This window comes from Carcharhinus amblyrhynchos, chromosome 3, assembly GCF_965287045.1.
Source record: "Carcharhinus amblyrhynchos chromosome 3, sCarAmb.v2.hapA, whole genome shotgun sequence".
In the NCBI taxonomy this organism is placed as follows: Eukaryota; Metazoa; Chordata; class Chondrichthyes; order Carcharhiniformes; family Carcharhinidae; genus Carcharhinus; species Carcharhinus amblyrhynchos.
The window spans coordinates 38,831,948-38,848,384 of record NC_137326.1 but is presented as its reverse complement, the minus strand read 5'-3'; the positions used below and the strand labels follow the sequence as shown (position 1 = coordinate 38,848,384).

The 16,437-nt window shown below is 41.5% G+C and overlaps 1 protein-coding gene across 1 annotated transcript in view; it reads left to right on the top strand.

Moving 5' to 3' along the window:
• Window positions 1-16,437, top strand: part of suclg2 (succinate-CoA ligase GDP-forming subunit beta) — a 355,250-nt gene that overhangs the window by 216,922 nt on the left and 121,891 nt on the right. Inside the window, exon 8 of the mRNA XM_080183376.1 lies at window positions 5,543-5,704. Within this exon, the coding sequence (XP_080039502.1) occupies window positions 5,543-5,704 (162 nt within the window). The remainder of the gene's footprint in view (window positions 1-5,542; window positions 5,705-16,437) is intronic.

Below are 16,437 nucleotides of genomic sequence, written 5' to 3'. Positions count from 1 at the left end.
GCTCATCTACCTTGAGCTGGAGCTCCTCCAGCAACCTGCACTTACTGCAGACATGGTCACTGGGGAGGACCCTGGGGTCCACCAGTTCCCACATCATACAGAAACCACACATCACATCCCCTCCATTATTCACTGCAGTAATTTTGAAAATTTCCCCACGAACTTACCTGGCCCTTTTTCTCCCCAGCCCTTTTGATATTAAGCCCTAATTGCTCACTCTGCTTCCCTCTCACTCCACTGCCCGCTCAGACGCTGCCCGCTGTCTACACCAGGCCTCCTTTTAAACCTGGCGCTGATTTAAAGCTGGCTGGCCCACAACTCCTTCTAACCACTCCCTCAGAATTCTTAAAGCAGTAAATACAATAAAATAAATGCTTTAAACAGTTCTACAAAGAACAAAGTGCTTTAAACTTATTTAAATAGGTTTTGTAAAATCTTATCAGGTAATATCTTCTTATCTCCACCCTAAATGGTCGACCCCAATCCTCAGACTGTATTCCTGGTTCTGGAACTCCCCCACCATTGGGAACATCCTCCCTGCATCTACTCTGTCTAGTCTTATTAGAATCTTATAAGGCTCTATGAGATCCCCCCTCATTTGTCTGAACTCCAGCAAAAACAATCCTAAGCTAGTCAATTTCTCCTCGTACATCAGTACCGCCATCCCCAGTAATGGCGGGGATAGTAAGCCTGGTAAACCTTCACTGCACTCCCTGGAGAGCAAGAACATTCTTCTTCAGAAAAGGAGACCAAAACCGCGCACACACCTGTTCCTCTATTTTCTGCTGACTCTTTGAAGGGCTATAATTCACTCCAGTAATGTGACTGCCCCCTTTATATTCCTAAATTCTACTCTCAAAGCCGTGTTTGAAGTTCCATCCAAAATATCATCCCTCCTTATTGCAATAATTGATTCCTTAGTTAATAGTTCTACACCACCCTTGCCACACTCTCCTCTATCTTGCCTAAAGATCCTAAATCCTGGAATGTTGAGTTGCCAATCCTGCCGTTCCCTCAACCATGATTATGCGATGGTAACAGCACCATATTTCCGTGTGTCACTCCATGCCTTTAACCCATCAGTTTTACCTTTCAGTATCATTGAAAACATCTCAGCCAGTTCTAGTGACTTCCATTTTAAATAAAACCAGCTATTCTAATACCTCTTCCTGATCAATTTTTAGTCCATCAAGTGGCTCAGCTACCTCCTCTTTTACTATGACTTGAGCAGCATTGTTATCCTTTGTAAAGATAGATGCAAAGTATGTATTTAGTATCTCAGTCTTCTCCTGCCTCAAGGTTTAACTCTCCTTTTAGGCCCTAATCCCTAAGGGTTAATGTAAGCCTATTTTGAATCATAGAACCCTTTGGTGCAAATGGAGACCATTCAGCCCATCGAGTCTGCATCATCCCACCCTGGCCCTATCCCCATAACCTTAAACATTTAGCCTAGCTAGTCCCCTGACACTAAGGGCAATTTTGGCATGGCCAATCCACCTAACTCGCACATCTTTGGACTGTGGGAGGAAACTGGAGCACTCAGAGGAAACCCACGCATACATGGGGAGAATGTTTCTGTGGTGCCTTCAGAATCACCCAAGCTAAGAATCAAACTCAGCTCCCTAGCGCTATGAGATAGAAGTGCTAACCGCTGTGCCACCATGGTGCTCATTTGTGACACCAATAATTTTTTTTAAAAACTTATTCACCTCCACTTCTCATTTTGCCACATTTTTGCTATTTATATATTTAAATAAGACTTTTGGATTCCATTTATTTTAGCTGCCAGTCTCTTTTCACGCTCTCCTCGTTTTTTTATTTGATTTCTTTTTCTCTATTTACTGCCTAAACCTTCTATTTCAGCCTTGTTCACTACTACATTGGCAACCTGACATCTTTCATCCTAATCAATATCTCATTCATCATCCAAGGTGTTCAGAATTTATCTACCCTTCTTTTCTCCATCATGAGAGTGTACCTTAACCATACCCAAACTCTCTTAAAGGCAGCCCATTGTTCAATTACCATTTTGTCTGCCAGTCTTTGAGCCAGATCAATTCTCACCCCAGTGAACTTGACCCAGCCCTAAATATTTATTTTCACTCTAGATTGTACCCCATCCTTTCCCATAACTAATCTAAACTGAATGATATTATAGTCACCAGTTCTAATACTGGCACAAACAAACTTCAATGCAACAATTTATTTTGCAACATAAAACTCATTAGACACATGTTACGAAGCTGCTGCAACAGCACCTTTTCACGGAGTCAGGATCACTAAGCAATTCCACTTTCAACTAGCCTCCTTTCTATCCACAATTCTTGTGATATCAGCATTTGCGCACAAGGCAATGGCGTGCTTTGTGAAAGAAATAGTGGCAGTGCAGGCTTATTAACTCAGCATCCATTATGCCAAAAAAACCACTGTACGCCTGGTATTGAATGCTCATTTGACTATCTCAGGGATAAAGCAGTTTCTCAGCCAGTATGGATGTTGGTTAAAGAACTCCCGATTTTACCAATCATAAAATTATCATTTTAAAAGTAAGGACACCTGTAAATTTGACGATCTCTGAAGTGACTGCAATTTACTGTTTCACTGCACTACTAAATACTACTCTGTTCAGTTGAAGTAGCCATGGTGTAGAGATGCTGGTGTTGGTCTGGGGTAGGCATAGTAAGAAGTCTCACTTGAGGAAGGCCTCAACCAGAATCTTGAATTAATGTCACACTACCTGTAATCCAAATGAGTTGCCTGGGCTTGCAAAATCTCCCTAACTGTCCTGATTTGAGACAATTCACACCTCTTTAACCTTTGCTTAACCCTCACTCCACTCGCATTGTCTGCACCTGTAAAAACTTGATTGCCTGTTAAGATTCGCATTCCAACCATTATCTTGTAAATTGAGTGTATGTATGCTCTGTTTATGAACCCAAGTCTTCACTCACCTGAATGAAGAAGCAGTACTTTGAAAGCTTATGCTACCAAAAAATACAAATAACTGTTGGAACAATTAAAGTAGTTTATCCCATGAATGTGCAAGTTTTGTTCCTTTGAGGGTTTTTTTAACTGTGTGATAAATTTTGAATGAATGCTCAAATTAAATTGCAAGTGTCCCAAGCAGCTGACCTGAATAAATTTGGTGTTGAAATAATGCTGTTAACATGCATAGCATTTGTTCCCTTTTTTTTGGTGTCCTTGGAATCATTTGAAGATTACTGTCCTACATTGTTGTCCTTCTAAGTATCTAATAACTTGCATGCATTATATACATTATTAATTTTTGTTGTTGATCCAATTTTCCTTCACTGTCTAATTCAGTATATGTAACAGATCATGTAATTTAATAATATTTCTCAAGTATATTTATCTGCAGTTTTCAGTAAATATATTTAACAGGAATCTAGACCAAATATCGGGGATGGCGGGGGTTGGATTCACTGTAAGGGGGCCTGCAGGAATCCCAGTGCCCCACTGAATGGACATCAGCCAAAAATCAGGATTCCCATCGGATGTGAAGGCAATCGGGATTCCTCTGACCCACCCTGCCGGCCTCAATTGGGTTCCCACCCAGAGCAGGCAGCAACCCGATTGTTAAGTAAACCTGCTAGGATCTGAGAGGGCTGAGTGAGAGTTCTGTGAAAGGAGGAGGGCCTTTGGGGAATGGGGCTTGTGTCAACCTCATGCCTGTATGATGCATGTGGGGTTGAGTGATGGGGGGTAGGGTGGGAGGATGCCCCTCTTTGCTGAGGGGTTGGTGGTGTTCCTGTGGTCAGTGGCGGGGGATGGGGTGTTGCACCATTTTCCTTTGAGGACCTGCCTCTGAATGTGGAAATGGGTGCCCCAGTGTCAGAACAGCCAGGCTGGCTGGCGTGAATCGTGGAGTGCATTTATTTGCATCCATCAGATGGGAGAAGCCCCTAGCACCAATGACTGGCACTCTCATTTTCATTACAGTGGAAGTGGGAGAATCGGACCCGTTATTCTTCAAATACTCGACGAGACAGCGAGATTGCTTCTGAGTCTGTATCTGCTGTTTGTTTATTTAACGTCCTCCTTCATCACACAGCCACACTCTACCTGCTGATTGTCCCCCATTGTCCACCTGACATAAACTTTAGCCTCTCTTCCTTTAGGATTGTCCTCGAAACTGTAGTCTCCAGCCTGTTTCCATGTCAGGCAAATGACAGTGCTAACCTGTAGCACTGTTTCTATGGATTGACAGAGGAAATTAATGAAAGTCACCAAAGTGCCATAGGATCATAGGCTGCTGTCTCCCTTTTTGAGAGAGGGCTGACAGATGGTGGTTTAACCAAAGAGTTACTACACTTCAGGTGAGGGGAAAGGTTGGAAGGTGGGGTTTTCATGACAGCCAGAACAGGAATTGAACCCGCACTGTTGATGTCACTCTGCATGAACCAGCCATCCAGCTAACTGACCTTCAGACAGAGAGGGCTTTCCTTCTCAAAACTACCTAATGCTTCATTTATTGTTATCAGATGGGGTTGAATACTGGGATGAACCATCACATGATTGCATTTCGAACAATACAAAAAGCACTAACTTTGAAATATGGAAGGAAGAAAGCAATTTCTTCAATCTCTGCCTGTCTTTTAATTGTGCGTTCAAACTACATCCATATTATTATGCTTCAAGAAGAGAAGATTGAAAGAAGATTTCCTACAAATATTCTAAGTGTTCTTAGAGAGAGCAGATAGAAACTTTTCTCACTGGGAAGGATTGAGAATCAGAGGACACCAATTTAAGGTGATTGGCAACGTGAAAAAAAGCTATTTTTTGCAGTGAGTTGCTAGTTTGGAATGGACTCTCTGAGAGTATGGTGACAACACATACAGTCACGGCTTTCAAAAGGGAATTGGATAAGCCCTTGGAGAAAATAAATTTGCAGGACAGTGGGAAGGGGTAGTGTAGTGGGACCAGATGTGTTGCTGTTGCAGAAATTGGGAATGGACATGATCGTCAAAATGGCAGCCTCCTCTGTTGCAACCATTCTATGGTCCTATATTCGAAAGTATATGATCTATTATTTTATCTTTTAAATGCATAAAATTCCAAATAGCTTTAAATTTTGAGTGGCATAACTTGAAGGTCAACAGAAGCCTTTATTCCTGCAACCTATGGAAACAAAAAATTCATTAGCTATATTTTGATATTGGCTGCAACTCACACAAATAACAACAATAGATGCCAGTTGTACATCATCACATTATTGGTGTAAATGTATCAATATTTGTCATTGTGTAGCTGTTGAATTTCTTTTATTTCTATATCATGGTTGTGGGCATTTTCAAATAGATTGAGCAGACCTTTTTGACTTGTGTTTTAAATTTAATCAGAGCTGAGATTTTTTTGTACTTTTAATTTCTATTTTATCTAAGGTTGAAACAAGCTGCCTTTTAACTCCCTATAGAAGAATTTAGTTTACACAGAGCTGAAAAATAACATTCAAAGTTTGAAATGTTTTGTCAGATAATTAATAAATGTAATTTTTAAACTCTTTCCTATCTTGGCCTTGCAGTTGTTTGCTTTGATGCCAAAATCAATTTCGACGACAATGCAGAGTTCAGACAGAAGGAAATTTTTTCTCAGGATGATGTATCAGAAAGTGATCCCTTGGAAACTGAAGCAGCCAAATATGATCTCAAATACGTTGGTATGGATGGGAATATTGCTTGTTTTGGTAAGTGGAGCAAGTTTGTAAGTTAAGGTATTATAAAAGATTTTAAATTCCATGGAAAATGTCACATTGACTTTGTTAAATAGAGAGATCCTGTGCTGATATGCTGAGAAGCAATTGTAGAATACTTTCGTTGAAAGGAACTGCCTGATTAATTTTTCTCATTAATGTGCAGTTTTGTTTGTCAGTGAATTTTATTTCTAGTTACTATAAATTTTAAACTTGTTGAGTTATTGCCATAATATTCTCCAGTTAAACACTGGGAAGACCAAAGGAGCCTTATTTGGCTATTACAAAAAAACTCATATCCTTCTTCCCAACTCTTTCACCATCCTAGACACAATTGTTGTGCACTGTTCAAACTGCTAAATGCTCCATCACTAAAAAGTCATGCTCCTCCTGCAACATAGCTTGCCATGTCCCACCGTACTCCCTTCATTGTGAAACCTCAATATCTGTTTTTCTTATGTCAAAACTTGAGTTCTTGAACGATGCTGCGTGGCACTCCTGAAAATAAATATGCATCTCCAGGAATATTCTAAGCCTGGAAGATGGAACCCCTGCAGGGCACCAAATCTGAAAGGTTTACCTGTAGACGCTACCTCCACTCACTGCTGTGGCGTTCCAGTTTCTAGGATTGCCGACGGCCTCCATCCAGAATGCCAGCGGCAGCCCGAGTCATTGTTCAGTTGAGTCCCAACATCTGCACTTCCAGATGGTTTCAAACATGTTTTGCAATGGCGTGTTTTCCCACTGGCACCGCAGAGAATCAGGTATAGATGGCTGGACCTTCATCTGCACCCCATTAGAAGGATACAAGTGAGGTTTGCGCCAACCTGCAGTGGGTTTCTCAATCTGCTATGGCGGGCACCAGTGGATTTTTGGGTCTTCCAGTGAATTTCCTGCCACCATTCAACTTGCCAGTGGGTGCTGGGAGAAATCCATTCTAAGCCTGTTATTCCTAAACTTAGTTGAATCTTTGAACATTAAGGAAATTAAAGAATATGGATTTAGTACTGTAAGATTTATGATAGACACCACAGGATGTATAGATCTTGGGCCAGATTGTCCCACCGCACCCTGCTCTGGTCCCATTGCAGTGAACGGAGATTTGGCTGAGTGCCAAATTCTCTGTTCTCGATGGCAGTGACGTCAAGCCATGAATGGCCAGAGAATACTGGCCCTTATTTATAATGGCTATTATACAAATTATCCTTTACCCAGGTAAGAATGGTGAATAAGTGCATGATCTACATGAGGTGCAGTATGAAAGAAAAACTGCATGCATGCTGACAGTTCACAGAAACTTGAGTACCTGTGGGTCAAAAGAGCTCAGTAGGTCACTGTGGTGGTACTTCGCATTGGATCTTCCCATGCTGTGTATTTAATTTATTGTTATAGTTAACACAATGCCACAGAACATGATTCTTGCCTCCAAACCTGCTGCTCTGGTTTTCACACTTCTTGCCACGCATATCAACTGCTACTACTTGCACATTCACAAAGTAACCCATGCCTGCAGTATCACCACACTGGACCTGCACAGTTTGATCATGGGATAATTATGTGCTGTCATTTTCCAGCTTGCTCAAAGTGCTTTCTGTAAATCGTGGACCTGTTATTATTTCTAACTAATTTCCACACTTATCTGAATGGAGAGCAGAAATACACTTCTATTTTCTGTTTGGAGCTGGTAAGTGGAGGGCTAAAGACCGAAAGGGACCAGATTTGAACATCTATTAACCGGTACGAACAGTTTAGAGCCTAATGGGGACTGTTGTTAAATGTATTCATCAGCAGCAGAGACCTAATAAGGCCATCTCTGCCCTTTGTAAAAGCAGGAAGATAGGAACAGAGGTAATTTGGAGTTAGCAGAAGGCTTAAATGACGCTGAAGTATGAAAGCTTTATTTATCATTTAGAGGGAGAGGGATCAGAGATCTGAAGTCGATAGGCAGTTAACCAGCAATAGATCAGAGTTGTAGTATTCATTTTTGCATTAAGACATGACAGAAATTTATTATTAGGTATTGAATATTGACCTAGGTAGGAAAATTTGAATCATCTAACTTGTACGTAGTATATTTTAGAACAGAATAACTGAAAGACTGTTAAATGGAGAAACCCTTGAATAGCACTGCATTAAAAAAAATAGTGTCTTTTAATGTCCAAGTGATATACCTGTACGAGCGAATAAGCTTCCTTCAGATGTGGATATCTCTGGTGTAGAGAAAAATGAAAATTAAATGTTATTGTTTGAGAAATGGAAGGCTTGACGTTGGAAATGAGTAAAAACTGGCATGCAATTTATAATTCTGACTTAGATTTTGTTGTAAGAAGTCTCACAATGCCAGGTTAAAGTCCAACAGGTTTATTTCATAGTAACTGCCACAAGCTTTCAGAACATTGCTCCTTCGTCAGGTGAGTGGAAAGTTCTGATCAGAAACAGGGCATATAAAGGCGCACACGGTTTACAGAACACTGATTAGTGTAATCTCCAGTATAATTAGATGTAACCCCCATGACTTGCCTGAACTTGCAACATCTCACTTACTGTCCTGTCTGGAGACAATACACATCTCTTTAACCTATGCTTAATGCTATCTTCACTCACATTGTCTGCACCTTTAGGACTTGAATAGCAGATTAGCTGTAAAAACATCTCCACATTTACATTTTGTTGAACAGTGTAGCTTATGGAAAAGTCCAAATGTCTATTCTTATTTCTTACATTCTTGTGTTTTAACCTCAGTGAATTCAACTAGCTTGTACTGAATCGAATGCAAAATTGTTATTCACATTTAACAAATTACTAATGGCCACACTGCTGCCTCTTGTGCCCTAGTTCATCACCCACTGTTTCGGGAGACTTATCTCCTGTGCATTCCTTCTCCCCGTGCTTATCACTTGCAAGAAGTCTCACAACACCAGGTTAAAGTGCAACAAGTTTATTTGATAGTAAACCCACAAGCTTTCAGAAGGTTGTTCCTTTCACTTCACTTACCCCAGTCCAACGCCGGCATCTCCACATCATCTTTATCACTTGCTGGCAGCGCTTTCAGCTGCCTTCGCCCTACATTCTGGAATTCTCTCCCCATGTTCCTTTCTTTTGCTACTGCCCCTCCTTCTTTTGACTTGTCTTTTCCCAACTTTCCAACAGTCCAATTAGCTTTTGGATACTTGATTGTTCTAAAAGACAATACATGTAATGTATGTTTCCAAACATTTAAAGAAAAATAAATCATTTTATTTATAAAGGTTAGATTATCTTTTTAAATTACATCATTCATTTAGCCTTAGTGGTTGCAAATAAATCCCCCATAAACCTAACATTCAGATGCTTAGTTGTCAGGGGAAGACACTGGCATACTTAATCCAGAGATGACAAGAATATTTGTCATAAAGTACAGCTTGTAAGGCCATCTCTGTGCAAAAAGGGAGTATATAACAATGATTTCTCAAAGTTGCACTTTAAGAAGATGATGAAGGCTTCAGAGAGGATGCAGGAAAGATTTGTGAAAATGGTTGCGGGGTAATGGACTTTAGTCGTGTAGATACATTGGCGAAGCTATTGTTCCCCTTAGAGAAGAAAAGGTTGAGAAAAAAATTGATAGTGTCTTGAATAATCATGTGTGTGAACAAATTAAATAGAAAACAGTTCCCATAGGCAGAAGCATTGAGAACCAGTCAACACTGAAATAAGGTGAATGGCAAAAGAAGTAATGTCAACATAAACAAAAACGTATTTATTCAGCGACTGCCTAGGATCTGGACTGTGGTTGACAATATGCAGAGGGAGATTCATATTACAGGACAATGGGGAAAGGATGGGAGAATAGAACGAGCTGAGTTGCTCGTACAAAAACCCTGTATGATATGGAGGGCCAAAAGGCCTCCTCCTGTGCTGATACCAGTCTATGATGCTATACAAGCAAACCAGCATTTATTGCCCATTTCCATTAGTCTAAGGGTGGCGCTGAGATACTTTCCTAATAAACGGCTTGTTCATTTCAGAGGCTAATTAAGAGATAATTTTCATTGCTGTGGACTGGATGGAAATTTCCTTCATAATGAAGTTTCTATAAGAACTCAGGAGCTACATAGCCATTGTTATTTCTTATTCCAGATTTGTATTTGTCTAACTGATCTGACGTTCCCTACCTGCTATGTTGGTATTTGAACTAAAGAATCCAGATCATTAATTAGTGTAGGCCTCTAGATTACTAATCCATTAACATAGCCAGAATACATTCCAGAGCGTGTAAAGCAAGCAGATATTGTAACGCCAATCATATTTCTATTCTTCATTTTTTGTAGTGGCACCTACTATTAAACCACCTGAAAGTTAAATGGGAGATTTTTCTCAGCACAAGTGTAAATAAATTTTCTGTAAGCCATTCATGTTCTGAACATTATGCCATTGATAGAATTAGAGACGTCTACAGAACTACGTAAAATTTTAGGACCCTGATCTACTAGTTGAGGTTAGAAACATACCGTTTGGTGAAAGTATTCATTATATAAACAGATAACCTGGAAATAAATTAAGTATAGTCATCTAATCAGGCGTTTCAAGAGACCACACTATGGCAGATACTAGATCATAATCCAAGCATTTTCTCTACATCCTTTTGGGTGAAAAAAAGATTCATCTAGTGTTAGTGCAGAGAATTCAACAGCTAACCATGAAATATTCACGCTCAGAACTTGGCAACCTTTCTCTAATACTGAAATTGAAATACACAACAATCTAAACTGCTCACCATTTTGTTTCATAATGAACATTTTTGGTAAATCATTTGTAACCCACTGGCTCAGGAATGTATTTGTTACCCTCACTAATTATTGATGGCATATCTATGGAGGGAGGTTGCTATCATGTGTGTCCAAAGCCACTTGATAGTAGCCAGCATCTCTTAAAGGGAGGTAAATTCTGACAGCAAAAGGAAGGAAATACTTATCTGAGGGGGAAACAAGACTCTGCTGCCTCGAAGACCCCTGGTGCAGGCAATGGATAAGAAGAGGAATCTACACTGCATTCCCACCCCCATCATACCCCAAGACGACAATTCGAAAGGTAATCAGAAGAGGTTGCTGCATCATTATCTGCTGCTTAGCACCTATGGCTGCAGGGCTGGAAAAATATCAATGTGATCGCTCAAGTTATCAAGGTAATAACTGTTCTCTCATTCTCTACTACACATGGTCTTACTACTCACGATGCTGAAAAAAGACAGCCTTCAGATTGCACTGGACTATAATAATTGCGACCGTACTACTACTTAATATTGTTATCCTCACTTCTGCGTGTCATGCATCTGTTATACTCCTGGTCGAGACAGATAACTTGTGGTTAATAGTGGAACAAACAACACAAGACTTTACATTTCAAGATGTTTGCTGTAATAAACAAACTAAAATCATTCTTTACTGAACTCTATTTTTGTTGACAACTTATTCTTTAAACTATAAAAATGAACTTATAATGCAATTGAAGGAACCCACTTCCTGGAGTAGGTTTCACAGTCCTTTAAATTATCTCCAGATTATTCCAAAATGATTCTGAGCTCCGGACGTATTACTTTTGACTTTTCCCTTTCCCATCCTGGAAGCTTCTAACTCCAGAATTGTCTTTCACAATGTGAGTTTTCTCAGAAATTTCTCTCTCTATCTAAAATTAAGCAAATCATCCAGTGTCTCATTAACTCCCCATAAATTTGGCCTTTCCAATCTTAGCATGAGTTCTCTCCTATATTCCTGTGCCGCGAACCACAAATCTTACTGCCTATAGCTTCTTTCTCTCTCTCGCCTGGATGACTAACTGAGTTTGAGAGCTTTCAGGAATACCTTATAATCCTTTCCCTCTCAAACCTCATTTCTATGGCAGTATGAATCAGAGGGGTCATGTATCCAGGTAGAAAAGGTGATTTGCTATCCTTAAGGTCCAATTCTTTCTTAACTTGAAATAAATTGACAGTTTAAAGAATAACTATTTACAACCTGACATTCTTGATCACTTACTGGGAATGTGGAGGCTCTCAGTCTATCCACCGTTAGTACACAAGCTGTAGCTTGTCTCCAAGTGTAAACACCTTGCACTATCTTCTCAGTAAGACAATACAGACCTCCTTTAATCTTTAACAAACAAACAAGCTGGCTGTTAACCAGACTCCAGGACAGATCACATGGTGCCCTTCATTTCACCTTAAAGTTGGTTCCAGAATATAGCAATCTTTTAAACCTTGCCATCTTCACACACCCAACACATTGCATAGCAAGTATTTATCATTTTTTCTCATGTCACTCATTAACACACACTCTTCTTTCTTGTAGAAGCTCTTACACAAGCTGCTGGAGGAGACAGAGCTTGCCAGCACCTCCTCTCCCCCCTTGAAATAATCACACTGGTAATCGCAGGTAGAGGAGAGTCACAGGCATGGTGACTGGTAGCAGTGGAGGAGATGTTGCACAGGGTTTCTTCACACCGTATGTTCTTTGTTTCCTCTTTATACTTTTATCTCAGTGTGACACACTTCATGGCACACTGCAGATGTTTTCACCACACATTTCTCTCCTTTAGCTCTTTATATCACAAGCTAACATTCAGTACCTTTCTTTCATTTCAGGTGTTAGAGATGTGAAAACCCCTGTGTCAGAGTAGGAAAAGGAGGCCAGCCTTCTTGAAGATAAACTATCACTCAAGTTACCGTTACAAAGTTCAACTCAGATACTGGCACCAAATGTATTTTAGAGATGATATTTTCAAACAGTGACCCAAGTGCACAGGGCTTAGGGTGAGGAATAAGACACCCCAGAGGCCTGTGTGTTAAAGGGTGAGGTCAGATATTGGTCCTGCTGCAGAGGCTGATGACTTTGAGAGCCCACAGATCGAATAAGGTTGATGGGCATATATCAGGAGGCGCTGGGTGCCCGCTTTTGTGCAACATTGCATTGCATGGAGGATTCTTATGGCTTTCCGCAGAGCATGGTGGTCCTTCTGTCCGATGTGGGCGGAGTGCATAGCAATATCAACATCACAGTGACTCTCTCTCATCATGGAGCCTGTCCTGATATCTGAGCTCTCACAAAAGTTAAGTCTTTTGCCATTTTAGCTTTGAAGGGGGCACTGTTGATGGGCTTTCAGGTCATAACCTCATCCCTGCACTCTATTCTTGAGCAGACACAGTCCTAGGAAAGTGAGCATAGTTCTTTACAGGGAGTGAAACCTAAAATTGATAAAGGTAGGAAAGAGCAAACAAGGCTGTGGTTGCAGTCTCTGGCATTTTAGATCCTGGAGTGCCTTCTGTGCAGGCAAAGTTGCTGCTCTATATTTAGGGAAGGAGTTATAGGTGTTCCTACCAGTGTAGAGACCAGTGGTTAGTAATCTGCCTGATATATCAGTGAATTGCAAACTGGATCACACTGATGTTTCCTGCTTGCAAGCTAAAAGTATTCTGTGGCATGAAAATTCAGTGATTTTGACAGCCAGTGGCAGCATGGTTCATGTCCTGATGCAGATCGAGTTATGGCTTCTGCAAGTGACATAGCTTGGTGACAACCTTCTAGGTGAAGCAAAGGCACTTCAGGCATTGCTGTTCAGTTAAGGTAGTGTGGAAGAAGTGCTGTCTGAATACTCTCTGTGGCTTTAGCCTCCTGCACATTTCCCTCTCTGCCTTCCTCTTCTAGTAGTCATTCATGATGTGTTATTCTTTTCTGCCCTGCCTCATCCCAGCTCTGAAGGATGTACTATGAGGCGACCCATCAGTGCTGCCAAATTATTTATGAGACAAACATCAACTGTGCAACACCAGAAAAATCATCTTCTGTGAAATTTGCAGTGTGATAAAACACACCAAGGAACATTAATAAACCAACTAGCAGCTTCAAATGACAAACCAGCAAAATTATTTTAATTTGTAAGCAGAATATGGACATCACTGCTAAGGCTAGAATTTATTGCCCATCCCTAGTTGCCTTGAAAAGGGAGTGATGAGCTTCCTTCTTGAACTGCTGATGCTTGTATGGTGATGGAGCACCCATGGTGCTGCTGATAAGGAATTCCAGGATTTTAGTCTACTGACAGTGAAGGAAAGGAAATGCATTTCCAAGGCAGAATGGTGTGTGACTTCGAGCTCATGTTGCCCTTGTCTTTTTAGATGGTTGATGTTACTTAAATAAAAGCAAAATACTGCAGATGCTGGAATCTGCAACAAAAAATGCTGGAAAATTTCAGCAGGCCTGAAAGCATCTGTGGGGAGAGAATAGAGCTAACGTTTTGAGTCTAGATGACCCTTCTTCAGAGCTCTGACGAAGAGTAATCTAGATTCAAAATGTTGGCTCTACTCCCTCCCCACAGATGCTGTCAGACCTGCTGAGTTTTTCCAGCATTTTCTGGTGTCACTTGCTGTTTATCAAAGTAGCCCTGGAAAGTTACTTCAGTGCATCTTGTAGATAGTATATGCTGTAGCCACACCATGCAGATGTTTAAGGTGATGGATGGGATGCCCCCCAAGGTGGATGGATTTGTCCTGGAGGTGTTGTTGGAGCTGCACCACTTCATGGCAAATGGAGAGTATTCCATCAAGTTACTGACTTGTGTCTTGTATCTAGTGGAATGACTTTGTGGAATCAGGAGGTGAGTTAATTCGCAACCTCTGACTTACAGTTGATGACACATCATATATGTGGCTGGGCCAATTAATCATAGAATCACTACAGTACAGAAGGAGGCCATTCAGCCCATCAAGTCTGCCCTCCAGGTATTTACCCAGCTAATCTCCCTGACACTAGGGTCAATGTAGCATGGCCGATCAATCTAATCCGTACATCGAGATGGTAGGGTATTCAATGATGGTACAAGCCATCTCTTTTTGAAGATGGCAATTAGGTGGTACAGTGTTACTTTCCCTTCTCAGACCAAGACTGCATGCTGCCCAGGTCTTGTTGCATATGGGCATGGACTGCATGATCCCTTGAAATAGCAATTTGGGGGTCCTTCCTGCTGCAGTGCCACATGTTGATGTACAAATTCAGTATGTAACAAATCATGCATTGGGACACAACAAAATCACAGACACTCCTTGAATCCGTGATCAAGGAGAAAATAGCGAGGCATCTTGAGGAGAATTGTTTGGTAGAGCAGATGCAGCACGATTTCGTTAAGGGGAAGTCGTGTCTGACAAATTTATTGGCGTTCTATGAGGATGTGTCTAGGGCGGTGGATAGAGGAGAGTCGGTGGATGTGGTCGGTCTTGATTTTCAGAAGGCGTTTGACAAGGTGCCTCACAAAAGGTTATTGCAGAAGGTCAGGGGGCATGGAGTTGGGGGTAGGGTGTTAGCCTGGATAGAGGATTGGCTGTCAAATAGGAGGCAGAGAGTGGGGGTCAATGGGTGCTATTCGGATTGGCGGTTGGTGACCAGTGGAGTGCCCAGGGGTCGGTGCTAGGGCCTCAGCTATTTACCATTTATATAGATGATCTGGAGGAGGGAACCGAGTGTATGGTGTTGAAATTTGCTGATGACACCAAGATTGGTGGAACGGCAAATTGCGCGGAGAGTGTGGAGAGTCTGCAGAAGGATCTAGATAGGCTGGGCGAATGGGCCAGGAACTGGCAAATGGAATTTAATGTTGGTAAATGTGAGGTTGTCCACTTTGGTAGGAATAATGGTAGGAAGGACTATTACTTACGTGGCGAAAAACTGCAGCAGGCGACGGTGCAGAGGGACCTCGGGGTCCTTGTGCATGAGTCGCAAAAACCCAGCCTGCAGGTGCAGCAGGTGGTCAGGAAGGCTAATGGGATGCTGGCCTTCATAGCGAGGGGGATTGAATATGAAAGTAGGGAGGTCTTGCTGCAGCTGTACAGGGCACTGGTGAGGCCGCAGCTGGAGTACTGTGTACAGTTTTGGTCGCCGCACTTACACAAGGATATTTTGGCCTTGGAGGGAGTGCAGAGGAGGTTTACTAGGCTGGTGCCGGAGTTGAGGGGGTTGAGCTATGAGGAGAGGCTGAATAAACTAGGCTTGTAATCGTTAGAGTTTAGAAGAATGAGGGGAGATCTCATTGAGATGTATAAGATGTTGAATGGGATGGATAGGATAGAGGTGGAGAGGCTCTTCCCGCTCAGAAAGGACAGTAGGACTAGAGGGCACAGCCTCAGGATAAAGGGGGGATGCGGTTTAGAACGGAGTTGAGGAGGAACTTCTTCACTTAAAGGGTGGTGAATCTCTGGAATTCTCTGCCTGTTGAAGTGGTGGAGGCTGCCTCGCTCAATATTTTTAAGACGCGGATTGATAGGTTTTTGATAGGCAGGGGGATTAAGCGTTCTGGGGAGAGGGCGGGAATGTGGAACTGAGCCACGACAGATCAGCCATGATCTTATTGAATGGCAGGGCAGGCTCGAGGGGCTAGATGGCCTACTCCTGCTCCTATTTCTTATGTTCTTATGAATTATGGGGAACAAATTTAAGTAACATATTCAGCTGTAAACTCATTGCAGTGTGCACTCTTGCGATGAGGAAAGTTGCCTACGCCAATATGGAGTACTCACAATAAGCATACACATCCTATCTGTTCTACTGAAAGCTTCAGAGGGCGAGAACTGGTCCTGGCCATGCTAATGGACATTAATTACAATGGAATGACATAAATCAATGGAAGTAAGGAATCCCTTTTTGTGTGGTCAAATCTTTGTTTCCAGGTATCTTTTATTCATTTATAGCTATTTATCATGCTTTTTT